The sequence below is a fragment of the Oncorhynchus tshawytscha genome, linkage group LG21, assembly GCF_018296145.1.
Source record: "Oncorhynchus tshawytscha isolate Ot180627B linkage group LG21, Otsh_v2.0, whole genome shotgun sequence".
In the NCBI taxonomy this organism is placed as follows: Eukaryota; Metazoa; Chordata; class Actinopteri; order Salmoniformes; family Salmonidae; genus Oncorhynchus; species Oncorhynchus tshawytscha.
Window position 1 is genome coordinate 15,602,492 of NC_056449.1, and position 12,221 is coordinate 15,614,712.

The window sequence follows — 12,221 nt, forward strand, 5'->3', positions numbered from 1 at the left end:
ACCAAGGAACCACCTTCCTTTTCTCACCCACTTCACTCAATGGTACATATAAATTCTCAGCACTCAAAATCAGAGAGGATGCAGAGACCGCACATACATCAACCGGCCTCTCTAAAGACAACTGTCCAACAGACTATAAGCAATGATCACCAAACTTTTCCAAGTCTGCTTCATGAAAGTGCCATCTTCATGAATGGTACTCTATCTGGAATAGTAGCATCACAATTCATAGTATACCAAATGATCACTTCCAACAGTAGAATCATTCATTATATTCCATTCACACATGAAGTTGACATACACCTTAGCCAACTACATTTAACCTCAGTTTTTCACAATTCCTGGCATTTAATCCTAGTATAGATTCCCTGTTTTAGGTCAGTTAGGATCTTCACTTTTTTAAGAATGTGAAATGTCAGAATAATAGAGAGAATTATTTATTTAAGCTTGTATTTCTTTCATCACATTCCCAGTGGGTCAGAAGTTTACATACATTCAACTAGTATTTGGTAGCATTGCCTTTAAATTGTTTAACTTGGGTCAAACGTTTCAGGTAGCCTTCCACAAGCTTCCCACAATAAGTTGGGTGAATTTTGACTCATTCCTCCTGACAGAGAGGGTGTAACTGAGTCAGATTTGTAGGCCTCCTTGCTCGCACACACTTTTTCAGTTCTGCCCACATTATGAGTTTATGATTTTATATCTTTGGGCCTCTCTAGCCTCTTTCTGCACCTGACATCCACCAAATGTTGCCTTAACATTGTTCCCACATTCACCATAATCATGTTCCCCTCCACACTTGACACATCTTTGAGACCCCGTGGTCACATCAAATACAATTTCAACTTTCCACTCTGACACATCGTTACTTTTGATTTTCACTACCTTCACCCTCTTCATGTTCTCAACACTAGAAGTGCCACTGCTGTCAGCAGCGCTTACAGCGGGGACATAACTTTTCCTTCTCACCAGACCATCCAGGTCCATGACTGTCATCATCCCCACCCATACCATTTGAACTATCATCCGTGTCAACCACAGTCCAGCAGAGTTGTTGCTAAAACCTCTTCCCCCAATACAGAACGATGGATTCTATTTTGCTTCCTAGTTTGAATTCGAACCCTCGAATGCATCTTACCCACCTCGAACTCCTGTTGGCGTGGTCGAGAGGAATTCCTTCTTATGATGTGAATATTGACTCGGAGTATTGTTCAAAACAAATCAAATTGTATTTGTTACATGGGCCATATACAAGAGGTGTAGACGTTATATTGAAATGCCTACTTACAAGCACTTCCTCAATGATGCAGAGATTAATTAAAGGGAAAATTTGCTGTAAGTAGCAGTAGAAGTATTGTTGTCCGTTAGTTTAATACAATTAGGTTAGGGATGGTAGGGGGAAAAGTATAGAAAATAAATAAATAAAACATAATATATATATATTTTAATGAGAAATAAAACACACAAGAATGAAGCTACTGTATATACAAGGAGTACCACTGCTGCACTGTGAACAAATCATTCAGGACAGGGAGGGCACATTTTGGCAGGTATTCCCAAACCGTGTCAATCACACTTTCAATTCCTATCCAGATTCCTTTAACTTCATGAATCATCTTGTCGTGTCACTCAGTCATCTTTCCCAGAGATCCACCCATCAGTCCAGTGAGCTTAATGTGATGCAGCACTTTTTTTCTGGCTACATAAAGTGTTCTTTGCCAGGGGCACAGAAATTGAGATAATATATCATTGTGCAGCAAATTCCAGTGAATTTGAAGATTTGCTTGACCTCAAACTGTATACTTTCTGTCAGACTGGTCTCCCTTTCATCCATGGAGGTCGTGTACACAGTTCATTCCAGGCTTGACTGGACAGTGGGACTGGGACCCTCAAAGGTCATGGCAATGAGACTGAAGATGCCATTGATTACCTGTCACAGACTCCCAAGTATGTCCAGTAATGGGATCAATCAAAGCAGCCTCCTGGTCTGGAATGACAACAGGGTGATGAGCTGCAGTAATGTCTCCTGTGCTGGGGGGGAATGATTTAGTGATGAAAGCGGGGTATGGATTTCTAAGGTTTAAAGGTTTTAATTCAGTTATTGTAATATCATAGTTTAACACAGTACTATTACTACACAAATGAACATGTGCTGTAATACAACCTAATCTTGGAACCCGGAAGCAAATCTCACATGTTTGCTGGCCATTTTAACAGTCCATCAAACTATGTAGCTGTAACCAACAGGGAGAATAAGGAGAGGACAGATAGAATGGTGAAAGTAGCGGCATCAAGGAGAAAGCGCGGTAAACTATTCAGCAGATGGGAGGGGAGAAAGGGCAGAGGGTAAGGAGGGGAGAAAGGGCAGAGGGTAAGGAAGGGAGAGAGTGTGTACTGTGTGGTGCAATCTAGATAGCAGTATGGATGGACACATTGGAACATAGATTACCTCATTGCATGTGCTTGTTGACATTAAATGTAGTGACAGGGATGTCACTATGTATTTATATGGAAGTTATTTTGCCCCCAACGCCTATGTTGAATTGTGAGATTTGGCTAAGTACAATCTTAGAAAAAAGGGGTTCCAAAATTGTTCTGGGAGAACCTTTTTTGATTTCAGGCAGAACCCTTTTTGGTTCAAGGTAGAACCCTCTGTGGAAAGGGTTCTCCTATTGGGACAGGCCAAGAACCCTTTTTAGTTCTAGATAGCATCTTTTTTTCTATGAGTGTATTTATTCATTGATTGAGAGGTGGTGTGTTTATTCCTTACCCTTTACTGCAACCAGTTATCCCTGTTGAAACAATAAGTCTTTTGGGGGGATGTCTCTCAGCTAAGGAGTTATGACTAATTGAATCTGTCTGTAAACTTGTCAAGGTAACCATGTTTACGTTGTTCATCATTCATATTCCTTCCTCGCCATTCAAATGATTTCATGCGCCCACTCACTAGCCACCTACATATCACTGTGCCACCATGGCAATTGCTCTTGATTTGAATGTAGTTTTAAATAAGAAACTGGAGACATAATCGATGTATCCAATAGTATTATAGATCAGATAGACTGAATGAGGCAATTCATGCATTTCAAGAAATAAATGAATCATTTGCATGTGCAAATATGTGTAGTTCAGATGGAGGTGGTTCCCAAGCACATTGATTTTCCCCCTTCTTCTTCTTTGAAGTATCAACATTCCTCTTTACTCTGAAATATGGATCTGATATGTGGAAAATTCAATTAGAATAGGATCAAAATTCCACCTCCTTGAGATTGTCATATTTTTTAAATATATTTTTGTTGCAGAAACAAGGTCTTTCTCCTCCTAAGCCGTTTTCTCCCAAGGGCGGTTACAGCTCATCTCATAGTGTATCATTTAGCACAGAAATAAAGATTTAATAAAATGCCACGCAGTATACGCAACACCCTTGTGTTATTACATATGTATTATGCTATTTTTGTTGTGTAGTTACTGGGTTAAACAAGAATAAAACAAGAACATTTATTTTAAATGCATACGCAAATATTGGTCAACCTTAATGCGAACTAATTAAAGGTTTTGAATGAATTGGAAAATTGTTACATCTGTTTAAAACCTTAGTTAGTATTCAATCTTTAGTGTGTGTGTGTGTGTGTGTGTGTGTGTGTGTGTGTGTGTGTGTAGCGAAAGAGGGGGGCGAGAGAGTCGCGGAGCGTGTGTGCCTTTCCCCTGTCACGAGGTAAACTCAATTGGAAGCAGAATTGGAAAATATGACATGCTGAACAAGACCCAGTGACATCAAGGACTATGCATGTATCCGCTATTAAATTATTAAGATAGTGCATGATTTGCCATAACTGTGATCTATTGGTGCTTTGAATTTATAATAAGTATCACTCGTTATTTTCGCGCGGCGTGCTCATTCCATCTTGAGAGACGGCACATCGTAGTGGTTCCATTGGGTTCAACTTTAACATATGGCTCAATTTCTGTACGAATAATTGCTTGCAATTAGGCTACGTCCTGCATTCCAGGTGAGTCTCCTCGCTGATGAAAAGTCGTTTTGTGATGAGAAAGATATGAGAGTTCCTGTCTGTGTCTCCGCTGATCTCATACATCGTAAGTAGCCTAGCCTAGATATGATGCAGAGTTTATCTCAGTGGGGATACCCCTAAAACATTTCTGCACACGAGCAAGGGATTTTAGAAAGGTGGTTGAGAAGGAGACGCTCTTTTGAACAACGCTAAATGTTTAGCGTTAGACAGTGGAAATTATTATTCAACAGAGGCATGTTAGGCCTATGTGTCAATGAATTCTAATTGCAGTCTCCCTAGTTAACATGGTGTAAATGTAAAAAAATATATATATATATCTACGCGCATTCAAATGAATTATTTCCAGTAATACTGTATCTAGGTATTTATTCTGTGTTTATTGTGTGTTAATTTGAATATATTCCCGTAGAAATAGGCCTACACCTAGAACAAGATACGCAAAATCAACAGCTGATCCATTATGGCACCATTATGTATTGTCTTCCCTGGTGTGTAGGTGTACATGCAGCTATGAGGAATAGAGGCTACATTTTTCAATGTCTACTCATCTGCCTCACACTGACGCTCCTCTTGCAAACGAGGTAAGTCCTTGAAAAATATTTTTTTGATCAATTATGTTTTGTCACATTACACAGGAAGACTGAAAGTATACCACTATATCTGGGTTTTGGAATTGAATTCCTTTCGTTTTGTACACTACAATAACCGAATGTAGGGATACTATGTTTTAGTAGCCTAACCTATGAATAGCCTATGTATTTAGCATGGTGAACATCAATCAGGCTTTGTCGACGTGGGGGGCTTTGAGATTAATGAAGTGGGTGATTTTCTGATTATGTTCCTGTGGGTGGCGATAAAGTACAGTCGCTACTCTCAGTCTGAAAAAGCAGCGCTCACTTCAGATGCCATTGAGCGTGAGTCACTAATATGTAAATAGCACTTGATTTCAATGCTCAAGGAATGACATTTCATGAGATTACTCAGTTCTCTCAATTGTACCTATGTAACTACTATAGGAATGCATACGTTTGTGTTGGGACACTTTGTAAAGTGGGACCTTTGTACTGTATGGCCAACATACAGTATATGTAGTGTACAGCCTATACTGTGTCTATAGCCTCAGTTTATAACACAGCTTATTTTAGTAAGGTAGTGTAATTCTCAAATTTACCAGGAAGTCTCATGGTTCCAGCATTTTTGGCACATTGCACTTAGGGTCACTGTATCAAGATCCCTCATGAATATAGCTTGTAGACTGATATTAGTATACATTCAATCAAGGAACCAATATATCAGTCAATTGATTAACCAAGTAATTATCCACATCGATCACATGCAATGAGAGCACATTAAATGAATTTATGCCTCTTCCAATTATTGGATTCATGAATATACAGCTTTGATGACATTTGCATATTCAATTGTGTTTTTGCTCCCAGATCAGATGGCACACAAATGTTCAGCTCATAACTGGGTCATCTGGGAGGGTGCTTGGGAAAGGGGGAGTGTTCTTTTACCTTTTGACTTGATCTCCTCTTTCATTCCCTCCGGAATAACTATGCAAAATCCTCATCAATCTGACTTGTCTGTCTCCCAGGCCAGTGATTGCTGATCCTACAACAGATGCCTTCAAGAACAATATCACTCTCTTCACACGGATCCTTGACAGACTTCTAGATGGCTATGATAATCGTCTTCGACCCGGCCTTGGGGGTAGGGAATATCTCTTGGCTTCATTAACTATGACAAAACAAGCTCAGGGCCTGTATTCATAAAGGGTCTCAGAGTAGGAGTGCTGATCTATGATAAGTTTATAATTTTAGATCATAATTCATAACATTACATGGACAGGGGGAGACCTGATCCTAGATCGGCACTCCTACTCTGAAACACTATGAATACGGTTCCAGTTTGTGAACAAACATTTTAGAAAGACATGGCATAAATTCACATCACAGATTGTGATGACTTTAACTTTCTTGGCTTCATTTGATTCATTTTCCTGTCAGGTTTAGTGGCAGTATTCCTCACAGTATTTCCGTCAGCATGCAGAAGAAATAGTGCCAGCGATGCGTCTACTTGTCTTGTAATGTGTGAAATAGTGTGATCATAAATCATGTAGAGTGTAGCTGTGTTCCCAGCATACATTTGTGTGGAGAAGCAAAATGCAGTTCAGACAATGTTTCCCCCATGACAACAAAGTGATTGTCATAAAAATAAGCTAATATTTTCTCATTACATTTAATGGTGCTGCGCATGAACATATTGGTCATCAGTGGGCTTGTTATCCCAAATCCTCAGTACAAATCTGTGTCCTAAATGGTATCCTTTTCTCTACACAATGCCCTACTTTTGACCCAAGCCCTATAGGCCCTAGTCATAAGTAGAGCACTATAAAGGGAAGATTACTATTTGATTACCCTCCTGCCTGTTTGCTGAAAGTAGTGTTGTCTCGGCAGCAGGAGGCGTTTCAACGTTTCCCCAGAGGAAACAGCATCGACACTCAGCTGCCCTTCACCACCACATAGAAGAGTCCCCTTAACAATTTATTAGGAAACTGCCCTGTCCTGTTACAGCTGCTTTCAATCCACACGATCAAGATGTTGTTTGGCGTCTTTTCAGATGGGCTATTTGCTGCACTAGCCCATTGGCCACCTGGGAATACCCGCTCTGTGTGGTGGCATGATGGTCTAGTTAGGGATCTACACTAGACACAAATACATGTTTTATAAAGGACAGATCAGTGCAGTCCACTCCATCAATCTGTGATTACGATTATGCCTGGAAATAGAAGAATGAATGGCCGTTGATTTAACAGTATATCAGCTCCATATTGTTTTGTCAGTTCTGTTCTCCTATGTGAAAGGAGGTAATCACCTGCCCATCCTTTTTGCTCTAGTATGTCTTAACCCTTGTTGCTTTCGGTCCTCCTCCTCAGTAAACGTTGACCTGTGCACTTTGACATTGGACCCCGGCCCAGCACACAGCTACTGTATCACCAATATCAGACATCATAATCAGGCTAGTGTCAACGGAGATACTAGTAGCCTGATACATGCTACTGTCAACAGAGATACAGTACTAGTAACCTGATACCATGCTAGTGTCAACAGTGAGGACTTGTAATTTCATCGTGAGACCAGCGGAGCAAAAAACTCATAATTATCAGCTTCCATCCAGTCAGTGCATTAAACCACTTCACCAGGCCAAATGTATACAGTCCTTTACTGAAAAATCTATATCTTAACAGCCTTTATATCTATTAGAGCCATGTTTGCGATGAGGCGAACTACAGGCCTTCAGTGTGTGACAGGTTCGTGATTCTGAAAGGACAGCAACCGTAATACCAGCTTGTAGGAGGGTGCACTTTTTCTCCAACACAAAGGGCCAATGGTGTAGTGGAGGGTAAAAGCAGGCATAAACTGTATACCCACATTTTTTTCAGTGGGCATTTTTATACTCGCTTCTTAATACCTATTGATGGGTATCAGTGTAGTGGAGCGTTCTGTCTCCTAGAGATGAACGTACTTTGGTGCGAAAAGTGCAATCAATCCCAGAACAACAGCAAATGACCTTGTGAAGATGCTGAAGGAAACAGGTACAAAAGTATTTATATCCACAGTAAAACGAGTCCTATATCGACATAACCTGAAAAGTCGCTCAGCAAGGAAGAAGCCACTGCTCCAAAACCCCCATTAAAAAAAAGCCAGGCTACAGTTTGCAACTGCAAATGGGGAAAAATATCGTACTTTTTGGAGAAATGTCCTCTGGTCTGATGAAACAAAAATAGAACTGTTTGGCCATAATGACCATCGTTATGTTTGGAGGAAAAAGGGGAAGCTTGCAAGCCGAAGAACACCATTCCAACTGTGAAGCACGGGGTGGCAGCATCATGTTGTGGGGGTGCTTTGCTGCAGGAGGGACTGGTGCACTTCACAAAATAGATGGCATCATGAGGGAGGAAAATTATGTGGATATATTGAAGCAACATCTCAAGACATCAGTCAGGAAGTTAAAGCTTGGTCACAAATGGGTCTTCCAAATGGACAATGACCCCAAGCAGACTTCCAAAGTTGTGGCAAAATGGCTTAAGGATAACAAAGTCAAGGTATTGGAGTGGCCATCACAAACCCCTGACCTCAATTTGTGGGCAGAACTGAAAAAGCGTGTGCGTGAAAGGACACCTACAAACCTGACTCAGTTACACCCTCTCTGTCAGGAGGAATGAGTCAAAATTCACCCAACTTATTGTGGGAAGCTTGTGGAAGGCTACCCTAAACTTTTGACCCAAGTTTAACAATTTAAAGGCAATCCTGCCAAATACTAACTGAGTGTATGTAAACTTCTGACCCACTGGGAATGTGATGAAATAAATCATCCTCTCTACTATTATTTTGACATTTCACATTCTTAAAATGAAGTGTTGATCCTAACTGACCTAAAACAGGGAATTTTTACTTGGATTAAATGTCAGGAATTGTGAATAACTGAGTTTAAATGTATTTGGCTAAGGTGTATGTAAACTTCCGACTTCAACTGTATCAATTATGTTGTGCGATAGAGAAATCGTGGCCAAAGTAGCCTATACAATCGCAAAGCACGTGAAATATATTTGCATGCACACAGCCTAGTTTCAACGGAATATAATCTGCAGGCAGCAAGAGCGTGCAGTTCTCAACTGGTTTTGGCATGGAGCAGCTCACAGAATGACATCGGTAGCCGGTAGGGTAGGAAAGACGTTTCAATTTATGATATCTAACAGTAAATGCTAACTAAGGCAACAATGGGTATGCAAATCAGGCATTGAAAAAGTTTAGTCCGAAGTGTTGGTTAGTAGGTTATTTATGATGCGCAATTGTCATAATTTGCTTTTTTCATCAGGGGCATAGACATCGATGGGCCTGGGTGGACAAGAGGCCCACCCACTGGGGAGCCAGGCCCTGATAGGCCCAACCAATTAGATTGACGTGGTTTAAGCATTGTTGTGGACTTAGACCATCACATTTTTGTATTTTTTTTTCTATTAAAAGAAGTTGATTTTGAGAGTGAAAATCAGACAAATCTATAGCAAAACTCATAAAAAACATAGGAAAATATAGGATTTTTAACACTAGGCAGGCCTTTTGGGAACTTTTGGGCAAAATTAGAGTTTAACCACTTTTCCTGGCACCACTACACCACTGCGTAGGACCAATGGAAAGACAGCAGTCACACACAGCATGATGTTAAAGATGAGCAGTCCTTAAACTTGGACATAATAAGCCAGTAGGTCCCAATCATAATAATACAAAAACACAACCATTAAGCATATCCCAACTGACATTTACAACTATTACTTAATTGCAAAAAACATTTCACGTTTAGCACACAGAGTAACCGGTGACCTAGTTTAAAGTAGAACTGACAGCGTTTTAACTGCTTTGCAGATATGAAACAAACAGACAATCATAATATCATTTAAAAAATATACAATTCCCAGTTTATGCTACAAAACCAAGTTTAAAAGCGGTTTTAAAAATAGGTTAATACATACATAACATACACTAAGGCATTGTTGGCAGAATAGATGGATGCAGTTCAATGAATGATTAATATAATTCACCAATCCATTTATGGGTAGTCCAAAAAATATTTCTATCAGGTTGTAAATCACAGGTGGCCAGGTACATTGTTTGCTGCCTCCATTCAGGATGCACTTGTTCAGATTCAATGACTCAATATTTTGGGCAAAAACGGACGAATGTAACTAAGGCTGGGAATGGCAATACAATCAAACTAGCAAGGGCGATGGTCACAAGTCAGACATAACGTGGCTAATAGGTTAGCGTATCTATTTATGTAGCAAGCTAAAAACACAGAGCCTAACTTTAGCTAGCTAGCTGCTATGAGGATGTCATGCCATTGGAGTAGTGGGTGAGTGACTGGCTTTTTCCCCTTGTAATATTCATATGTGTAAACATACTGAATTACAGAACTGACTGTTACAGAACCGGCTATCAAGCTCACAGAAGAGTCATCTAAGCTCACAACATTCAACACACCGTTTGGACACTACAGGTTCCGTCGCCTGCTTTTTGGGATTATCTCAGCCCAAGACGAGTTTCAGCGAAAGATCGACGAAGTGTACGTAGGCCTCAACGGAGTTGTGGCCATTGTGGATGACATCCTTGTCTATGGTTGAACCAAAGAGGAGCACGAATGAAACCTCCGCGCGATGCTGCAAAGGTCCTGCGAGAGAGGAGTCCGGCTCAACCCCGAGAAGAGCACAGTCGGCGCTACAGAGGTCAGCTACTTCGGACATCTTCTCACAGCGACTGGAATCGAGCCAGATCCACAGAAGATCTCAGCCATAAAAGAAATGGAGCCACCAAAGAACTGTGCAGAGCTGAAAACAGTGCTTGGCATGGTCAACTACTTAGTCAAGTTCGCACCCAGCCTCTCCAATGCTAATGCACCCCTGCGTCAACTGCTAAAGCAGTCCAGTGAGTTTCTCTGGGACAAGCAACACAGCATTGCTTTCCAGAATGTGAAAGACTTGATCACGAGAGAACTAGGACCAATCCTTCCCTACAACGACCCCGACAAAGAGCTCAGACTCCAAGTGGACGCGTCGAAGTATGGACTAGGTGCAGTGCTACTGTAAGAAGGAAAGCCCATTGGCTATGCCTCCAAATCTCTCACAGACTGTGAAATAAACTACGCTCAAATCGAAAAGGAGCTCTATGACATTCTGTTTGGATGTAAACCTTTCCATCAGTACATATATGGACAACAAGTCATTGTGGAATCCGACCACAAGCCCCTTGAGTCAATTATGAGGAAACCACTAGCCGCAGCTCCGCCAAGGCTACAGAGAATGATCCTTCAACTACAAAAATAGGACTTCACAATCACTCACCGTCCAGGCAAAGACATCCCTGTCGCAGACACACTCTCCAGGAAGTTTCTTACCTATAAGGACAGCAGCCTCAGTGAAGGCATGGACATCCAAGTGCACACTGTGTACAGCAACTTACCAGTTAGTGACACAAAACTGAAGGAGATCCAAGCAGAACCAGAAAAGGACTCACAACTCACACTGCTGAGGAAAGTCATACAGGATGGATAGCCTGAGGAGAGGAGAAAATGCCCTCAGAGCGTCTCAGAATTCTGGAACCATCGTGATGAACTATCACAGATCAACAGAATAATTTTCAAATGAGAGAAAATCATTATTCCTACCAGTCTCAGAGAAGAGATTTTGACAAAGATCCATGCTGGACACATGGGCATGGAAAAGTGCAAACAGAAAGCACGGGACATTTTGTTTTGGCCCGGAATGTGCAAACAAATAGAGGACATTGTTGGTAAATGCGCCACCTGTCTTGAACGACACCCCTCAAACACCAAAGAGCCAATGTTACCTCGCTGTATCCCAGACCGACCCTGGCAGGTCGTGGCAACCGATCTGTTCACCTGGAACAACGAGGACTACATCGTAACAGTGGACTACTACAGCAGATACTTTGAACTCGACAAGCTTCCCAGCACCACATCTGCAGCTGTGATACACAAGCTGAAAGAAGCCTTTGCCAGGCATGGCATTGTAGAGACTTGAAAATCTGACAATGGGCCCTGTTACAAATCAAATGACTTTGAATCCTTCACAAAAGCATGGGAGTTCACACATGTCACCACAAGCCCGCATTACCCTCAAAGTTATGGCCTTGCTGAAAAATCTGTGCGGATTGCTAAATCACTCATGGATAAAGCAAAAGCAGACAAGAGAGACCCCTACCTCAGTCTCCTTGAATACTGCAACACTCATGTTGACAACTTAAAATCACCAGCCCAGCTGTTGATGAGCCGCACACTTCGCTCAATATTTCCCCGCACCAACCATCAGCTGCAACCTGAGGTCGTCAGCTACAAGGAAATGCATGAAAAATGTGCACAGAGACAACAACAAAAGCGATACTACGACAGGTCAGCTAGACCACTGCCACCACTGATCGACGGAGAGTCAGTTAGAATCCAGGAGCATGGCCTCTGGAAGCCAGCAGTCGTCATCCAGCCAGCTGACACTGAACGTTCATATACAACGTTCATATATACCGCCGCAATCATCGTCACCTACTGAACACAAAAGAACAACATACTGATGAGATGAACTGTTCCCCTGAAAGAGAACGTGATGGACTAAACACACAC

At 41.4% G+C, this 12,221-nt stretch overlaps 1 protein-coding gene across 2 annotated transcripts in view; it reads left to right on the top strand.

The window, feature by feature from the left end:
• Positions 1-3,720: 3,720 nt before the first annotated feature.
• The window catches only part of LOC112221026 (gamma-aminobutyric acid receptor subunit alpha-2), a 62,471-nt gene continuing 53,970 nt past the window's right edge, over positions 3,721-12,221 (top strand). For both annotated transcript variants that reach the window (XM_024383084.1, XM_024383085.1), the window contains exons 1-3: positions 3,721-4,010; positions 4,528-4,612; positions 5,629-5,744. In XM_024383084.1, the coding sequence (XP_024238852.1) occupies positions 4,542-4,612; positions 5,629-5,744 (187 nt within the window). In that variant the 5' untranslated portion in view covers positions 3,721-4,010; positions 4,528-4,541. The remainder of the gene's footprint in view (positions 4,011-4,527; positions 4,613-5,628; positions 5,745-12,221) is intronic.